The sequence below is a fragment of the Sminthopsis crassicaudata genome, chromosome 3, assembly GCF_048593235.1.
Source record: "Sminthopsis crassicaudata isolate SCR6 chromosome 3, ASM4859323v1, whole genome shotgun sequence".
NCBI lineage: Eukaryota > Metazoa > Chordata > Mammalia > Dasyuromorphia > Dasyuridae > Sminthopsis > Sminthopsis crassicaudata.
In genome coordinates, this window is record NC_133619.1 from 8,595,143 (window position 1) to 8,612,478 (window position 17,336).

At 44.4% G+C, this 17,336-nt stretch overlaps 1 protein-coding gene across 4 annotated transcripts in view; it reads right to left on the minus strand.

The window, feature by feature from the left end:
* The window catches only part of GAL3ST2 (galactose-3-O-sulfotransferase 2), a 56,179-nt gene that overhangs the window by 179 nt on the left and 38,664 nt on the right, over positions 1–17,336 (minus strand). For 3 of the 4 annotated variants that reach the window (XM_074297924.1, XM_074297922.1, XM_074297920.1), the window contains exons 2-4: positions 8,369–8,455; positions 6,133–6,391; positions 1–1,881 (exon numbers count right to left, since the gene is read on the minus strand). The exon at positions 1–1,881 is cut by the window's left edge and continues 179 nt beyond it. In XM_074297924.1, the coding sequence (XP_074154025.1) occupies positions 1,072–1,881; positions 6,133–6,348 (1,026 nt within the window). In that variant the 5' untranslated portion in view covers positions 6,349–6,391; positions 8,369–8,455 and the 3' untranslated portion in view covers positions 1–1,071. The remainder of the gene's footprint in view (positions 1,882–6,132; positions 6,392–8,368; positions 8,456–17,336) is intronic. The other variant, XM_074297923.1, reaches the window with a different exon arrangement.

The window sequence follows — 17,336 nt, forward strand, 5'->3', positions numbered from 1 at the left end:
GCATTCCTTCTCATAACATTAAAATCCATTAGAACGTGAGTTCCTTGAGGCCCAAGGCCATGTTTTTGCGTTTCTTTCTGTCCCCACAGTTCTTGGCAAATAGTAAGCACTCGATACATGCTTATTGACTTAATGACCGACTAAAATCCCTGGAGCTAAAAATCCTTTTCCACTGGAAGTATGTTTTACATGGTAAAAATTACCTACTACCTGTATTTTCCAGCCTCTAAGTAATCGGTGTGATGGGGTGCATAGAAAGCTACCTAAAGTTCAGAAAAACTCGGATGCAAGTCCTGACTCATCGTGACTGTGCGACCTTGGATCAGTCACCTAACTCCTCATTGCCCCTTGGCAGCTCTCGGAGACCGAATTTCAGAACAATGGCAGATCTGCTTTGGTAGAGGGACTTCCCCTACTGGGGGATGCTGCTACCCCAGTAAAGTTCACAAGTTCAGTCAAGGGCAGGAAAAGCAATCGGACTTAAATTCCCATCACTGGGTCCATCCGCCTGATATTTCCATGTTAGCTACAGGGTGCATCTCTTTGGGATCCAATATATTGTGCCTTCGCTCCCTGTAACCATTCTGGAAATACCTTGAACTCTTGGCTTGAACATTCCCATGCAGAAATTCTTCTGGGAGGAGAAGGCCCCGAGGTCAGTGACTGGGAAATAAAACTGCCTTTTTCCTCTTCTCCACGCTGATCCCCTGCACACGCACACACACATACATACATACACACATACACATACATACACACATACATGCATACACACACACATACACACATACATATACACACACACACTCTCTCTTTCTCTCTCTCTCGCCCCCTTTTTCTCTCCCCCTGTACCCTCAAAGGAAAATAACCCTGTTACCTTAAGGCAATATCCCATTTTTTTAAATAAAACTCTAGCCTGAGTTAAGAACTGTCCAGGTCTCCCAGAGATCCCAGGCTGAGGGCCCCCATACCCCACTTTCTCGAAGCCTATCCCTGCTGGCCAGACCAGAGCTGGATGACCCTCTGCCAGGACGCTCGGCTCCCCCAAGCTCTGAGCCCATCACGTCCCCATCACTGAAGAGTGATCTTCTTGGGGGGGTTCGTGGGGAACTGCTGCGAGTACAGGTGGGCCATGTACTGGATCTCCGGCATGACCATCCTCTGACATCTGGCCAGGGTCTCGTTGTCCAGATGTTGCTTGAGGTTGTAGCCCAGGATGTCGGCTTCCCCGGACTGGTAGGGCTTGAGGTTCATGTCCTTGATCTGGGTCTTGTTCTTCGGCCTCCCGTCCTGGATGCAGACGTCCATGAGCTCCCGCTGCCTCTCCCTCAGGAGGGCCACCTCCCTCCTCAGCCTCTTGAGCCCGACGACCTCCCTGAGCTTCTGCCAGAAGGTGCGGTTGAAGTGCTGGTAGAGCTCCCAGTCCAGGGCGCACCACTCCTTGACCCTCTCCTGGTTCTCGCGGGTCAGGTTCTGGATGGTCTCCTCGCTCCTCGAGTTCAGCTTGAAGTAGACCACGTCGTCCAGCTCCCAGTGCAGGGTGTTTCTCAGGAGCACCATGGACTCGTCAAAGTAGTCCGAAATCAGGATCAGCTGGAAGCGCCGCTGGATCTCCCGGATGGCGTCCCGCACGTAGCCCTTGCCCTGCCTGTTGTTGTCGTAGCCAAAGTCAAACCACATGTTGTTTTTGGCGTAGATGTTTTTCATGGACAGGGCCTCGCTGTAGTACTTCAGCGGGGACGCCAAGAACTCGTTCAGGCTCTTGGTCTTCTGGAAGGCGGGCACGTAGTCTTTGTAGTACACGAAGGCCGACTCCAGCTGGGCGATGGGGTTTCTCAGGATGGAGAAGTAGAAGGTGTTGTTGGGCATGACTTTTTCTACCTTTGGGGAGAAGAGAGAGAGACAGAGGAGGCCATTAGCAGGCTTGGCTCATCTCCCGAAGGGCCTCTCAGAGCGCAAAGAAGACTCGGGGCGGAGGACCCCCAGCCCGGGCCGGGGGACAGGGGGCAAAGCTCGGGAACCATCCCGGGGGAATCTCGAGCGGGGGCTGCAGCTGCCATCCGGAGACCGGCCCGCAGCCCTCTGTGAGGAGCCGAGGAGAGGGATCCAACAGGCTGGAAATGATGTGAACCGAAAGGACAAAGCAAGAGCAGTGACCCCGAACCCTGTCCTGCTCCCCGCAGTCTCCCATCCCAGCAAGCTTCACATCTCTCCCCGGCTAGGGCCTCGCACTCGCCGGTCTGGATTCTCCCCCTCTAGTTTGAGTGAATCCACTTCCTATCCTCCTCTTCCATCAAGTCCCTGCCCTTTGTCCTCGCACCAGGCAAGCTGTGCCCAACCCAGTCTTGGATGGCGCTACTCATTCCCTGCCATCTTTAGTCCTAGTCATATGATGGCAAACGAAACTAGAGGAAGCTGTAAGCCTGGGTGGTTTGGGATGTAGAACCTCAAAGGGACCCTCCCTGGCAATCTTTTTACCCTTCCCTAATTAATTGAGGAAGCTGAGGGACAAGTGTGAATGCCGGGCTCCCAGCTAGAAAATTTCACTTATTAACAGTGTGAGCCTGGGTGAATCACTTCACCCTTGTCTTAATCCAGTGGAGAAGGAATGGCAAACCATTCCAGCATCTTTGCCAAGAAAACTCCAGGATATTCCGTGGGGTCCCAGAGAGTCGGACACAAGTGAATAACAACAAAGATTGCTTCACCATCTCACTATTCCACAGTGATTCTTCCCACCCTTTCCATCCCTCCTCCAGTCTCTTAGACTTTCCCACCCTCTCAGCGTGGCTTTGCCTCGAATCATAACTTAACCTTGCTTTGTCTCAGCTTCCTCACCTGGAAGGGGAAATGTCCCAGAATTGTTGAAAGAACAAGATGATATATTTGTAAAGTGCTTAGCCCAGTGCCTGGTACACAGTAGGCACTATATAAATGCTTATTCCCTTTCCTCTTCCTCATCACACATCACTCCTATGTGCTCTGTGTCCTCCATCATTCCTGTCACTTTAAAAGGTGTTCTGTCTCCTCATCAAGACTAATTCTGAACTCTTGATCCATTGCTCCCTTCCTTCTCCCCTCCAGTCCCCTACTCTCTTATTTCTCTCCAATGCCCCCCTGCTACACTGGCTGCCTCTCTAGTCTCCAAATCTCTGCCCTGGCCTGGAATGCTTTCCCTCCTCCCCTTCCCTTCCTAGCTTTCCTGACTTCCCTCAAGACTCAGACAAGAAGGCAGAGCCAAGAGGGAAAGCGGAAGAGTGACGTCTGTACAGAATTTTTCCAGACACATCTAAAAAATTCATCAGATCAACTGCTGATTGGGAAACCCAGGAAAAGTCATATCAGCATAAGAAGACCAAGGGAAGGACCACGGACATTGGGAATGGGCTCGGGCCAGGAGCGGGGAGAACCAGAAACTTTGTCACTCACTAATCAAGTCCAAGAAACAGATCGGAAGGAGCTGAGAAGAGGGGATGCACAGGCAGGGTTGATACAGCCAGGAGGGAGCTCCGGGGCAGTGGACCAAGAAAGCCAGACTGAAGCCAGTGGCTCCAACCCCAGGCACAGAGCTCGACCTCATTCCCAGATTCTAGCCCAGCCTGCAGAGGAATCCCTGGGCAAGAATCCCAGTCCAAAGTGAAGTGTCCAGTTGGGCTGCTCTAAACCAGCAGAATGTCCCAACTAGCTGATGGGCATTAAGTCTAGCTTGGGCAACTTCTCATGCTCAGACCCAGACTCCAGTCAGGAACTCACAGAGCTCAGATCTGGGGGCAACAATCAGACTTTGTCCTGCCTCAGATCACTTTGGAAGCACCAAACATTCGCTTATCCCCAAGATCCTACAAAACTCAATACAGAACAATACATGACACTCAATATACCAAGAAAGCAGCAGCAGGCAGCCCAGATTTTCCCTGCAGAAATGCTGCAGAGAAAAGCCCTGACATCCAAAGTCAGGCAGTGGACTAAAAGAATAGGCAAACAAAGCAAGAACCCCGTCATAAGAACTCTGAGCTAATGGGGGCAGCCACACTCAAGACACAAATGCAGACGAAGAGACTCTAAAACATCTAAAAGCAAAGCCTCCGACAAAAACATGGCTCAGCCGCAAACTTTAAAAAATACGTGGAAGACATGAAACAAATTTTTTAAAGTTTTTTAAATGTTATCTTTTTTGTTTTTTTGTTTGTTTGTTTGTTTGTTTTTAAATGTTATAAATGAAATGAGGACACTAGAAGAAAAATTTGGAAAATAAATGAGATCTATGAAAGAATGAATTGGAAAAGAGGTTCACAGCCTAGCACAAGTCACACACCTTCTGAGAATTCACATGAACCAAATAGAAGCCAATGATTCCATGAGGCAACAAGAAACACTAAAACAAAGTCAAAAGACTGGAAAACGGAAGGGGGTTGGGGAGGAGTAAGGTATCACATTGCAAAATGACTGACCTATAAAACAGATCAAGGAGAAAAAGTTAAGAATAATGAATTCTCTGAAGTTCATAACCCAAAAAGGAGCCTAAACATCTTGTTTCAAGAAATCTTAAAAGAAAACTATCCCAAATCCCTTAGAACCAGAAAGCAAAAGTAGAAATAGGGGGGAAAAAAGCTACCAGTTCATTCCTGAAATAAACCACCATATGAAAATTCTCAGGAATATCATAGCACAAACCCAAAGCTTTCAGGTCAAAGAAAAAAATACTGCAAGCTTCCAGAAAGAAAGAAATCACTAGGATATACTATAAGATATTTAATATGTATGGGAATGCCTGCCATCTAGGGGAGGGGGTGGAGGGAAGGAGGGGAAAAACTCGGAACAGAAGGGAGTACAAGGGATAATGTTGTTAAAAAAAAAAAAATTTACCTATGCATATGTACTGTCAAAGAAAATGTTATAATTATAAAAATTAATTTAAAAAAAAAAGAAAGAAAGAAATCAAGTACTGAGGAGGCACAGTCTAGATCACACATGATTTAGCAACCATCACAATAAAAGAGCAGAGAACTTGGAATATGGTATCCCAAAAGGCAGAGGATTGAGCTTACAGTCAAGAATCACTTATCCAGCAAAACTGAGTATAATGCTACAGAAGAAAAAAATGATTTTTAACAAAATAGAAACATTTATTTCCTAATGAAAAGATCAGAGCTGCGAAGAAACACTGAAGTTCAAATACAACAATGAAGATCAATGTCAGATTAATAACAAACATTCATAGAGTGCATCAGGTTTGCAAAACCTATAACCATTATTTCATTTGGTCCTCACAACAACCCTGGAAGATAAGTGCTATTATCACCATTTTACAGATGAGGAAACTGAGTTAAGCAGATGTTAAGTGAGTTACTCAGGGATACACAACTAGGGAGTGTCCAGGGCTGGATTTGAGGTCTGATTCCCAGAAATAAATTGAATTGCATTGTTGTTCAGAACATCTCCTTAGCTGGATTTACAAGCAACGCCCTTTTTGAAGTGCTAGCAATAAGAAAGTAGAAAAACAGAGAAAAGATCTTCATGGAATGGAAAGGGACAGGCAATAATCTTCCTAAAAATCTTGTGTGCCTTGGGCTGCAAGAAAAGCAGCTCCCTCAACCAGCTAATTTCCATTTCACAGGTCTTAGGATAAAAAGGTTATCTTACAAGGTGTGGCTGGCTGCTCTTATGCCTGTGTGTTCAAGGTATTTCTGACTCTGTAAAATGGTGATGAAAGGAGACTGGAAAGCCGCTCCCTCCGAAAAACACCTGAATCATAAAAGAGCTGGAATGGGTCCAGAGGAAGGAAGCCAGGATTCTGCAGAGGTTTGAAACCTGGCCATACAAGGATCAGCTAAGGAAGCAGGGGTGTTTAACCAACAGATGGGAAGATAGAAGGGGAAACCCAAGAATTGTCTTCAAACATTTGAAGATTTATCATAAAGAAGAGATAGGTGGATTCCATATGGAACCAAAGGTTGGACTGAAGATCAGTAAACAGAAGCTACAGAGACAATTTGAGCTCAGTTAAAGAAAAAGGCAGGTCATATACCAGCTGTGTAACCCTCATTAAGTCATTTAACTCCTCGATATCCTGGGGAACACAGCTGGCGCCGCACCTGCCAAGGGGAGGAGAGCACGGTCCCTGGCCCTTACCTCTGTGGGGTTAAACCTCAGGTGATTGCACATGATGTTGAAGGTCCCATTCAGGTCCTTGAATCCCTCCACGTACTTGGTCAGGAAGAGCCACGGGTAGCCCAGATGGAAAAGCTGCCCCGCAGGTAGCGCCACCGTGAGGTTCCGCTTCTCTGTGAAGCGATACAGGATGTTCATGACGGTGCTGCTGGCCGTCTTGTGGGTCTTGAGGAACATGATGTTGGTCACGGGATGGAAGGACTCCTGGCCACTGAAGAGACTGGGGACAGAAGAACGGAAGATACCTTCCATCAGTGACCAATGCTGCTGGCGATAAAGTCCACTCTGGATGAAAGAAAATCGGGACCGAAAAGTCATCCTCTCCTGAGCTAGCTCTCTCTGCCTGGATGTCCTGGAGGCATCCCAGACCCAACAGGTCCAAAAGGGAACGCAGGACCCTCCAAACTTCCATCCCCTCTGAACTTCCCTCCTTCTGCTGAAGGTACCAACAACCTCCGAGTCTCTAGGGCGGCAGTCTAGCGTCATCTTAGATTTTTCACTCTTCCTCATCCCATAGAGCCAATCAGTCACCAAGTCTTATTGAGTCTATCTCCACATCTCTTGAAATGCTTTTCTCTAGCCTTCCAACCTTCCCACTCCCTCATTCACATTAAATTTGATCTTCACCCTCATTTTTTCTTCCTTGACCCTCCTATTCTCTCAGACCAGCTAATAAGCATTTATTAAGCACTGAACTATGTGCCTGTAACTGTGCCAGCCTCCCCTCTATGGTCTGTCCACTTCATGGTACACTGGCCGTCACCCTGACCTCATCCCACACTCCCAAGTGCCGCTGATTCACTCAATCTGCCCATCCTCGACCCCAAGTAGCCCTCACACTCTGATCCTTTGGTTCCAGCATTTGCCCTCTCTTCTTAACTTGAAAGGGGAATTTTGAGTCTTCCTTCTTTACGGAATGTTGTGTTGGTGAGGTTTTAGGAAGCTGGTAAATTTGCAGGAGCCAAGCCCTCCTCTGACTCCTCATGATAGCATGGAGGTGATTCTAGGTCTTGGAAGGTTAAATCAAGAAGCCCGGGCTCTCCTGGGGTGGATCAGCTGGAAAGGCTTCGAGTTGTCTCTCCAGTTAGCATGTGAGATCCTTGAGGGCAGGGATAGAGGTTTGTGGGGTTTGCCTTTCTCTAGCACCCCAGCACTTAGCACGCTCCCTGGCCCATATAAGGGTTTCATAAATGCTTTTTGATGGACTTTATTGGAGAACCAGTTAGTTAGCTAGGTTCCAAGAGCATCCTTGGCAAAAAGAGTCTAGAGCGAGCGATGTTTTGGCCCCTGCATAGAGCAGAGAGGCACTGGAGGACCAAAACCGATCCTGTGTTTAGACAATTAGAGAGTGCCTCCTTCCCAAATAACCTGGTACTATTCCAGAGTAAGGGAATGAGCATGAGGTGAAAAGGGTGGAAGTTCAGGGTGGAAGGGATTTGGAGAAGGGGCACCCAAATATCCAAAATGAGTCTCAACCAACCAACCAGACACTTTTTCTTCCCTAAATCCAACACCACCTTCCAATGAGATCATGATTCTTTGGTTTCCTATAGTCCCCCCTCTGCTCAACAGCTTGACACTATGTGCATCATGAACCTACAAACCCTGACCAATCTCTGCTGCTAAAGCTCTTTCCAGACTGGCAGGGCCCCTCACCCCTGAGCAGGGAGGGCAGCGACTCGACAAATCCACTTCTGTTCAAAGGGGTCTATCAATTTGTAGCCATAAGGAAGTTCATCCTGGACAGCTAGAAGGTGGAATGGCCAGAGCACTGGACCTAGAGTCGGGAAGATTCACCTTCATGATTTCAAATCCAGCCTCACACACTTCCTGGCTGGGTAACTCTGGACAAGTCTCTTACCTCGGTTGCCTCAGTTTCCTCATCTGTACAATGAGCTGGAGAAGGAAATACCCAACCATTCCAGTATCTTTGCTAAGAAAACCCAAATGGGGTCAGAGACAGATATGACTAAAAAGGCTAAATCAAGCCTCTCACCTGAGGTCCAGAAAGACAAAGGTCATTCACAGGAAGTAAAGAGCAGAGCTAGAACCCACATTCAGTTGCTCTAACTCTGAAAAAAGCAAGTGCTCTTCTCCCTACCCCCTTGCCTCCAGTCCCAGCCAGGGGACTTATAGTAGCTGATAGTCTTGGGCATCAGACCCCCAAAGAGCACCCCCAGATCCACAAGCCACTTACGGGACCAAAAAGCTGACTTGGGTGTTGAGGAAGCTTCCCAAGAGAAGGATCAAAAGCACCAATAGGATGAAGACAATGCGGAAGTACCTGAAATGATACCAGATGGGAAGAAGCATTCAGTGTTAGCAGAAGCAAGATGGCTCCTTCACAGCGCTCAGGATTGGGGGGTTCATCAGGTCCCCCCTTCCTGTGCCTCTTCAAGGCCCAGGTCCATCACGACTTCCTGAAGAGAACCGTTCTTGATGGTGTAAATGATCACATTCTGCCTATTTCTATGTTTCCTGCTCCTGCTTTCCTCAAGACTCAGCTCCTGGTACGGGAGGTTTTTCCCATGCTATCCCTTCCCCACCCCAGCTGCTGAAATCTTCTCAGAGAATACTTCCCATTTATGATATAACAATTATCTGCATCTTGTCTCCCCCATTAAAATATGAGCTTCTGGGGGGCACAGGCCATGGAATTGCCTCTTAGTCCAGAGTACCAGAAGTTACAGCCGGAGTAAAGAAAGTACCAAGGAACAAGCGTTGGGATCACTCAAGACCGGGATCTTCTGGACTTTGGGATGCTCCGGCTACCAGACTCTCTCATCTTCCTCCCCCGATCCCGGGGAGTCAAAATCATCATCAGTTAAAATAAAACCCTCACGATGTATTCTGATGGAAGTGGAAATCTTCAACATAAAGAAGATCCAACTCACTTCCAGTTGATCAATGATGGACAGAGGTAGCTGCACCCAGAGAAGAAACACTGGGAGGGGAATGAAAATTGTTAGCACTAATATCTGTCTGCCCAGGTTGCATGTACCTTCGGATTCTAATGTTTATTGTGCGGCAAGAAAATGATATTCGCACACATGTATTGTACCTAGACTATATTGTAACACATGTAAAATGTATGGTATTGCCTGTCGTCGGGGGGAGGGAATAGAGGGAGGGGGGTAATTTGGAAAAATGAATACAAGGGATAATATTATAAAAAAAATATATATATAATAAAAAAAAATAAAATAAATGTTGAATGACTGACTGAAAAAAAAATAAATAAATAAAAAAATAAAACCCTCACTCCACAGATGAGAAAGTGGTGCCCACAGGCGTGAGCCAGTTTGTCCGGGACTACCAGCTGGTACAACTGAGATTCAAGCCCAGGCCTCTTAACTTAGACAAGCATCTATGGCCTTCACCGAGACTCACTGGTGAACTCAATCTCCTCAAGTAAGGTGGAGGTAACTCTTTCCTGACCTGTAAAATGGAGTGGTTGAGATAAAACACTTATGTAAACAGAAACCCAAGACTGGTTTGAGAGGCCCCTCAAAGTCTTCTGGCCCATCCCTCTATGGGGACAGAATACCTCCCATTCATCCCAGAAAGAGTTGTCCAACCTGCTCTTGAAGTCCACCAGGAAGTTTTTACAATCTGTCTTTTGATGCATCAACCCTTTAGGATTAGGATTGCACAACCCTTTCCCAGCCAATCCTGCTCCTGCAGCTGTGGGAGGGGGGGAGTTGGAGACTGGGCAGATTAGCTCTAATTGTCTCCTTAGAGAGAGCTGTTGGGGCAAACATGAGATAAGATTACCATTTTCCTCCCTTTCATTAAATTAGAACAAGCAAGTGTCCTAGAAGGCTGAAGGACTTAGGGACAGGAGATCTCAGTTAAAGTCCCAAATCCATATTCACTCAAGTCCTTTTTCCCATCAGAACCTCGTTTTGACATCTCTGTGACTCCCCGGTCAATCCACCAACCCAATGACTTAGCATGGACTTAACATGCTCCTTATCCTCACTCGCCTCCCTATCCTATCAGGGGGGATGAGACCCTGGAAGGGGGGGGGGGGGGGAGAGGGAGAGGGAGAGGAAGAGGGAGAGGGAGAGGGAGAGAGAGAGGGAGAGGGAGAGGGAGAGAGAAGACTCTGGGAATGTAGCTTCCTCTCAGGGTTATTGCTGTTCAGTTATCTTACAAAGAGCCTCAAATGATTTTGAAGACACTTCTTTGGAAAGAGGTCTTTCTGTTACACAAAATCAAATGTATCAACAAACAATAAGGACAGGGATGGAAAACATTGACTTTTCGACACCATTCAGTCCACTGGGAAATGGTAAAGATGGGGCCCACTACAGAAGAGCCCTATAAAAATGCTCCCTTTACAAATTCAGACACAGCTGTGCGATCCTGGGTGAGTCAATTAATCTGTTTGTCTCAGTTTCCTCCAATGTGAGATGAAAATACTAACAGCACCTACCTCTCAAATGAGATATTTGTAAAACCCTTAGCAGAGTGTCGAATATTGTTGTTGTTCAGTCTGACTTTTTGGGACCTCATTCGGGATTTTCTTGACAAAGATATTGAATTGGTTTGTTGTTTCCTTCTCCTTCTCTTACAAAAGAGGAACAGGATTAAGTGACTTCCACAGGATCACACAACTAGGAAGTATCTGAGGTAAGATTAGAACTCATAAAGATAAAATTTTCCCAACTCCAAGCCTGGCATTTTATTCAAATATAAAAAATATTTAATAAATGTTTGTTTCCTTCCTTCCTTCAGGGATGCCCTCAATCCATAGGTAGAAGATTCTCATAAATAATTTATCTAAATGGGATTTTTTGGGATTGTTTCTGTCATCTTTAGGGGATATTAATAAGTTCAAGACTTTTTTTACATTTCTGGAATTTTTCCCCTCCCTTCAGCTACCTTGTGACTCAATCCTTCAATGCCCTCCTTATTATATCACCCCAGCACAGATTTTCTCTGTATGCATTTGGCCCAGTCAGGCTGGTTTTCCTGCCTTTGTTCTGGTAAACATGAATCTCCTTGGGGAGAACCCTAGCTCAGCCCTAAAGGACTTGCACCTGGGGATGATAGAGACCATCACAGAAATGAATGGTGTTGGGTCCATGGTCTAGCCCAGTGGTCCTCACACTTTTAAAATAGGGGCCAGTTCCCTGTCCCTCAGACTGTGGGAGGGCCGGACTATAGTAAAAACAACAGCTCACACTCTGTCTCCGCCCCTCAGCCCATTTGCCATAACCCGGCGGACCGTAGTTTGAGAACCCCTGGTCTAGACCCTTGCTGAGTAACACACACAGAACAGAGTGATTTCTGGTCACCATCACCAGGAGCTATGTTGAAGAAAATTGACAATGGAGCCAAGAAGTTGCCTTCTCAGTAGGGGAAAAAAGGAGAAAGGATTTCCATTCTTCCTCTTTTTCAGATTGGGACTCCTACAACTCTACCTTGAGCTTCCAGAAAGGAAAGGGATCCCTCTATCTTCCCTTCCTCCTCAACACTATCTATGGTATCTGTCCTTCAACAAAGAGTTGAAATACCTGGGTCCCACAAGGGGACTCAAGTGAAATATTCTGACACTAGCCCCACTACACTAAAATTGTCTTTGTAACTAGGAAGAATTCAACCATCTTTGGCAGCAAGAACATGTGCTAATCTAGAAGAATCCAAGACTGGCTATGTCTTCTGCTTTGCATTTCCTCTCCTGAATGTAGATGGTCCCCATCTTGATGACAACCTTATAAATTAAAGAGATCCCAAGAGTCTTGTTCTGTTTAGCCAACTTCTCAAAAGAGAAGATAATCACCACCAGCAATTTACTTTAGTACAGATGAAATGGGTGAGAAAACCCAAGCCAGGCTATGGATTGCCAGGAGATGCCAACTTGTGAGCCATCCAAAAAGCCAGGAGATGTCAATTTGTAAGCTACCCCAAAATCCTGGGTGATAGATAAAAGGAAAGTACCTGTTCAATGGGAAAATATAAGAAAAGGATTGTGTTATGGTACATGACTTGTGTGTCAGTATGCTTGAGTCTATGGGGCATTAAGCATTTCCTTTGTTTAGCTATGAAAAGACCCTAGAATTAATATATACTACTTCACACACTGAGTAATTGTCAAGAAGGGACCCTGCCCATTCCTTTTATGAAGATCCTATGCATTTGCCAAACCTAAACTTTGCTCTAGGAGCAAAAATGAGCCAGAGTGTATGATAAAAGAGTGGTCTTTTTTTAGAGGTCAGGTTTCCAAGTTTACTTGAGTCCCTTTGGGTAGGGAAGGCCCCCTGAACTGTAAGTAACATCTTGATCATGAACATTCCTCCAAGATCTTATAAGAGCCCAAAGGAAGACTTTTCCCCATACAGTTCTGCTCTGGACTTGTAAAGGTCTCAAAGTAACCCCAAGAGCAGCCTGGCCACAGTGAAAGAGATTTCTAACTTGTAGAAAGTAAAGAAAAATCTCTTAAACACAAAGTTCAGTTTTAGTTTATGCACAGAGTCTCCTCAAAAGGGATTAACAAGGCCTTTTTCAAGAAAGGTATTCAAGGGGAAGACTAAATATAAATAATTATAGGACAGCTATTTATTTCCTCTACCACAAAAGAAATGTTCAAAGCACAAAGGCCTCATAAGCCCACGTTAACAGATACCTAAAACATAAAATATCTGATCACCCCCTTTAGGCACCCCTGAGAGGGAAAGAAAACAGATGACCCCAGTGTTCACTTTCACTTGAACTTCCTACATTCAGAGCAACAACAAAGCAGGTACAGCCCTCTAGACCCTTCAGAAGCAAGATGAGCCTTCTCCTCCCAGAAGTGCAACCTCCTATCAAGTAGCCAGTACCAATTCCAGAACTCCCCAACTCTCAAGCTCATGAGAGACAAAGTAAAGACTTTGTTTATTCTCCCAGGCTTTTGTGGGAAGGAGAAAGGTCCCCTGACTCAGGAGCTCCCAATCACCAGAACTGTCATCCTTCCACAAAGAGTTCAAAGACGTGTCTACAAGAGGGCTCGAGGGAAATACTCCGACCTAGCCCCACTACACTAAGATTATCTTTGTTATTGAGAAGTCTTCAATGAGAAGAAGGGGACAGCAGAGGAAAAAATGATTGTTTTAAAGGCATGAGCCAAAAATACTAAATTAAAGGACAAATAAAATAAAGCTATTTAAAAAAGTGCTATTTTGGATGGCTGCAGCTGCTTAACCATGTACACACACACACACACACACACACACACACACACACACACACACGCACACACTCACAGACTCACACCCTTTTTGTAATCTGTCCATGACCAGAAGTGCCAGGGGCTGCCATTTGTGCCACTTTGTCCATCAGAGAACTGAGGATGGAGTGGGAAGACTCTCCCAGAGGCAATGGTGCATGTATTACTTACTGTAAGAATCTATCAAAGAGGGACTTTGGGAAATAGCCCAAGTAGCTTCTCTTAGAAATTGTCCCCTGAGGACACTCAGTCCACAAGGCTTTGGTAAATGCTGGGCTTGATACCGGCCAAAGAACTGAGTTTGTAGAATTTCTTCCCTAGTTTCTTAGGAACAGTCACCTGGAAGAACTCACCTTGAAAGCAAGAGACTAGATAGAAGATCTCTTGGGGACCTGAAGCACCAACTACTCACTCTCCACCAATGAGGAAAATCCTACGTAAACAGTCTTTGAGGAAAATGACAGATACTGACGGGGATGTGGGGAAATAGGGACACTAATGCTCTGTTGGTGGAGTTATAAGCTGGTCTCACCCTCTGAAGAACAATTTGGAACGATACCCAAAGGTGATAAAACTGCAAATCTCTTAACCCAGTAATATCACTGCTAAGTCTATATAAAAAAATTAACAGCAGCTCTTTTGTGCTGGCAAAAAATTGGAAATGGGATGTCCATCACCTGGGATTAGCTGGACAAAATGTGGTATGTGATTATGATGGAATAATGCCACAAGAAATGATGGAAGAGATGCTTTCAGAAAAATTTGGGAAGATTTATGTGAATTGATGCAGAATGAAGTGAGCAGAACCAAGAGAATATTACACAAAATATCAACAATATTATAAATATGATCATATTTATTTGTGAAAGCTCTGATCAAGACAATGATCAAAAACAATTCCAAAGGACTCATGATGAAAAATCTATTTGTCCCCAGAGAAAACTGATGGAGTGTGAATGGATATTAAAGCACATTATTTTTCACTTTTTTTGTGCTTTTTTTCCCCTCCAAGATGTGGCTTATAGAAGCCTGTTTTACATAACTGTATAATGGGATCATATTTCTTGCCTTCTCAATGGGTGAAGAAGAGGGCGAAGGAAGGGAGAGAATTTGAAAATGGAAATTTTAAATAAAATTTTAAATCTATGTACACCTTCTTAGAATATCTAAATCATGGGAGAAAATATTTGATTTCAGTTAGGGGTTAGTGAAAATAAAGATGAAATTGTTCCTATTCAAATTCAAGAATCCCCTGATAGCTCTCCAAAGACCCCAGGTTAAGAACAGCTATTTTAAGACTAAACATGACAGAGAAGATGCTGGTTTGCATTTAGTGAAGGGCTTCTAAACCAAGGAGTGCTCCACAAGCCCACCAAGACCCTTTCAAAAAGGAAGTTAGAATGAAATTCCATATCAAAGTTCTGTCATTTATTGACCCAAAAGAATACACAATGGAAATCTTATGGGGACAAAGAAATTTGTTAAATGTTGATTATTGACCCAAAAGAATACACAATGGAAATCTTATGGGGACAAAGAAATTTGTTAAATGTTGAATTTGCGTTGTTTTTCAGTATAAATGGAAATGTGACTTTTTCTTGTTTGCATTATGGTCTTGAATTACTGGTTGTGAGAAATGCGCTGTCCAACAACAACAAAATTCGGTTCTGCACATATATATTGTACCTAGGATATACTATAAGATATTTAATATGTATGGGAATGCCTGCCATCTAGGGGAGGGGGTGGAGGGAAGGAGGGGAAAAACACAGAACAGAAGGGAGTACAAGGGATAATGTTGTTAAAAAAAAAATTACCTATGCATATGTACTGTCAAAGAAAATGTTATAATTATAAAAATTTAAAAAAGAGAAATACGCTGTCATTCTGAGTAAAGTCCACAACAAAAAAAAAAAATAATCTGTCAGCAGGACCTGATGATAAGAAAGATGGGGACTGCATCATGTGGCAAGAGACAGGAGCAGGTGGACCAATGGAGAGCGCCACTCCTCTGCCTATCAGAGGAAGGACCTCCAGCATTTCCTGTGCATCTCAGTTGTAAATTAGGGGAACATGTGGACAAGAGTAACACAGAAGGGAGCAGGAATGGCTGTGTACAGCATCAGGAACATCTATATGAATAACATCCCAGAGCCACTTGAGGGGGTGTAACATAACAAGCAAGACAGAGTCCCTGAATAAAAGGAGCTGAGTTCAAATCTTATCTCTGCCATTTGCTACCTACATGACTGTGGGTAACCTCTGTGTAGCTCATTTTCCTCATCTGTAAAATGGCAGGGATTGGAGATGGGCTAAATGGCTTCTGTGATCCTTTCCAATGATAAATCTGTGGTTCTGGGATCACAAATACAAATGTGTGTACACATCATCTATATGTTAACATACGTGACAGCCAGTATGGCCTGAACGTACTCGTTTGATTTTTCCAGGTAACACTTGAGCTGTTGGAGCAAAACCCACATAAAGCTTCCAGGAAGCAAGATGTCATAATAATCAATCATTAACTCTTCTCCATCACCATTTCCCAGCAGAACAACCTCCCCAAGCTTTGGTCGTAAACTGACTGAGATAGGAGCAAGTGCTCTTTGATCCAGGTTCTGAATTCTAGATATAATATAGAAAATGGCCCCAATTACCAAAATAACAGAATTATTCCTCTTGGTTTCCTAGCCCCCATTACTGTTTTTGGCATCTTCCTTTCTACCTCCCTCTACCTCCATTTGTTGTTATTATTTCACTGTTACAATAGCATGATTTTAATGGACAGGACAAAAGGAAAGGAGGTATGACGATCGGTCGGTTATCATCCTTTCTTTTTGAGAAGAACTTCCTATGTTGGGGTCCAGGTACAGTGTGTCCCACCGCGGCTGATTGGCCAATATGTGCTCGAGAGGCTCGCCCACAGCTTGAGCACAAATAGTCCACATCAAGATTTGAAGTAGAGATGTCTCTAAATTTGCACATCTTCCATTTCCAAGAAAAATAAAATGTTTTAAAATTCTGCTTCAATCTATACTCAGAGTTCATGGGTTCCCTCTTTGAAGGTGGATTTTCATCATGAGTCTTTGAAACTGTCTTGGATCTTGTGTTAGAGTAATTAAGTCCTTCACAGTTGAACATCCTTACAATATTTCTTTTTTTTTTTTTTTTTTTTTTTCCTGAGGCCGGGGTTAAGTGACTTGCCCAGGGTCACACAGCCAGGAAGTGTTAAGTGAGACCAGATTTGAACTCGGGTCCTCCTGAATTCAAGGCTGGTGCTCTATCCACTGTGCCACCTGGCTGCCCCTCCTTACAATATTTCTATCATTGTACACAATGATCTCCTAGTTCTGTTCACTTCACTTTTCAACAGTTCATATAAATCTTCCCAGGTTTCTCTGAAATTATCCACCTTGTCATTTCTTACAGCACAATAGGATCCCATCACAATCACATATCACAACTTTTTCAGGCATTCCTCAATTTCCAATTCTTTGCCATCCCAAAAGGAACTGCTATAAATATAAAAAGAAAATCCTTTTCTTCTTCTTTAATCTCTCTGGGATACAAACCTTGTAGTGATATTGCCAAGTCAAAGCTTCTGCACAATTTTATGCCCCTTTGGGGAGATTTCCAAATTATTCTCCAGAATGGTTGGACCAATTCCCAGCTCCATTTACACTAGAGTAATGTACCTACTTTTCCACATCCCATCTAGTATTTGTCATTTTCTTCAAAGTCCACTTGCACAGCAGATTTACACTGGCAGGTATTGATTATTCAGTGCTCGATGCCTGAAAGAAGTCTTCTTGCTTCTTTTTTTCAATAGTATTTTATTTTTCCAGATATATGCAAAGATAGTTTTCAACATTCAGCTTACAAAATCACGTGTCCCAAATTTTTCTCCCTCTGGAAAGTTCCTCTGCTGGAAGCCAAAAGACCAGATCTTCCC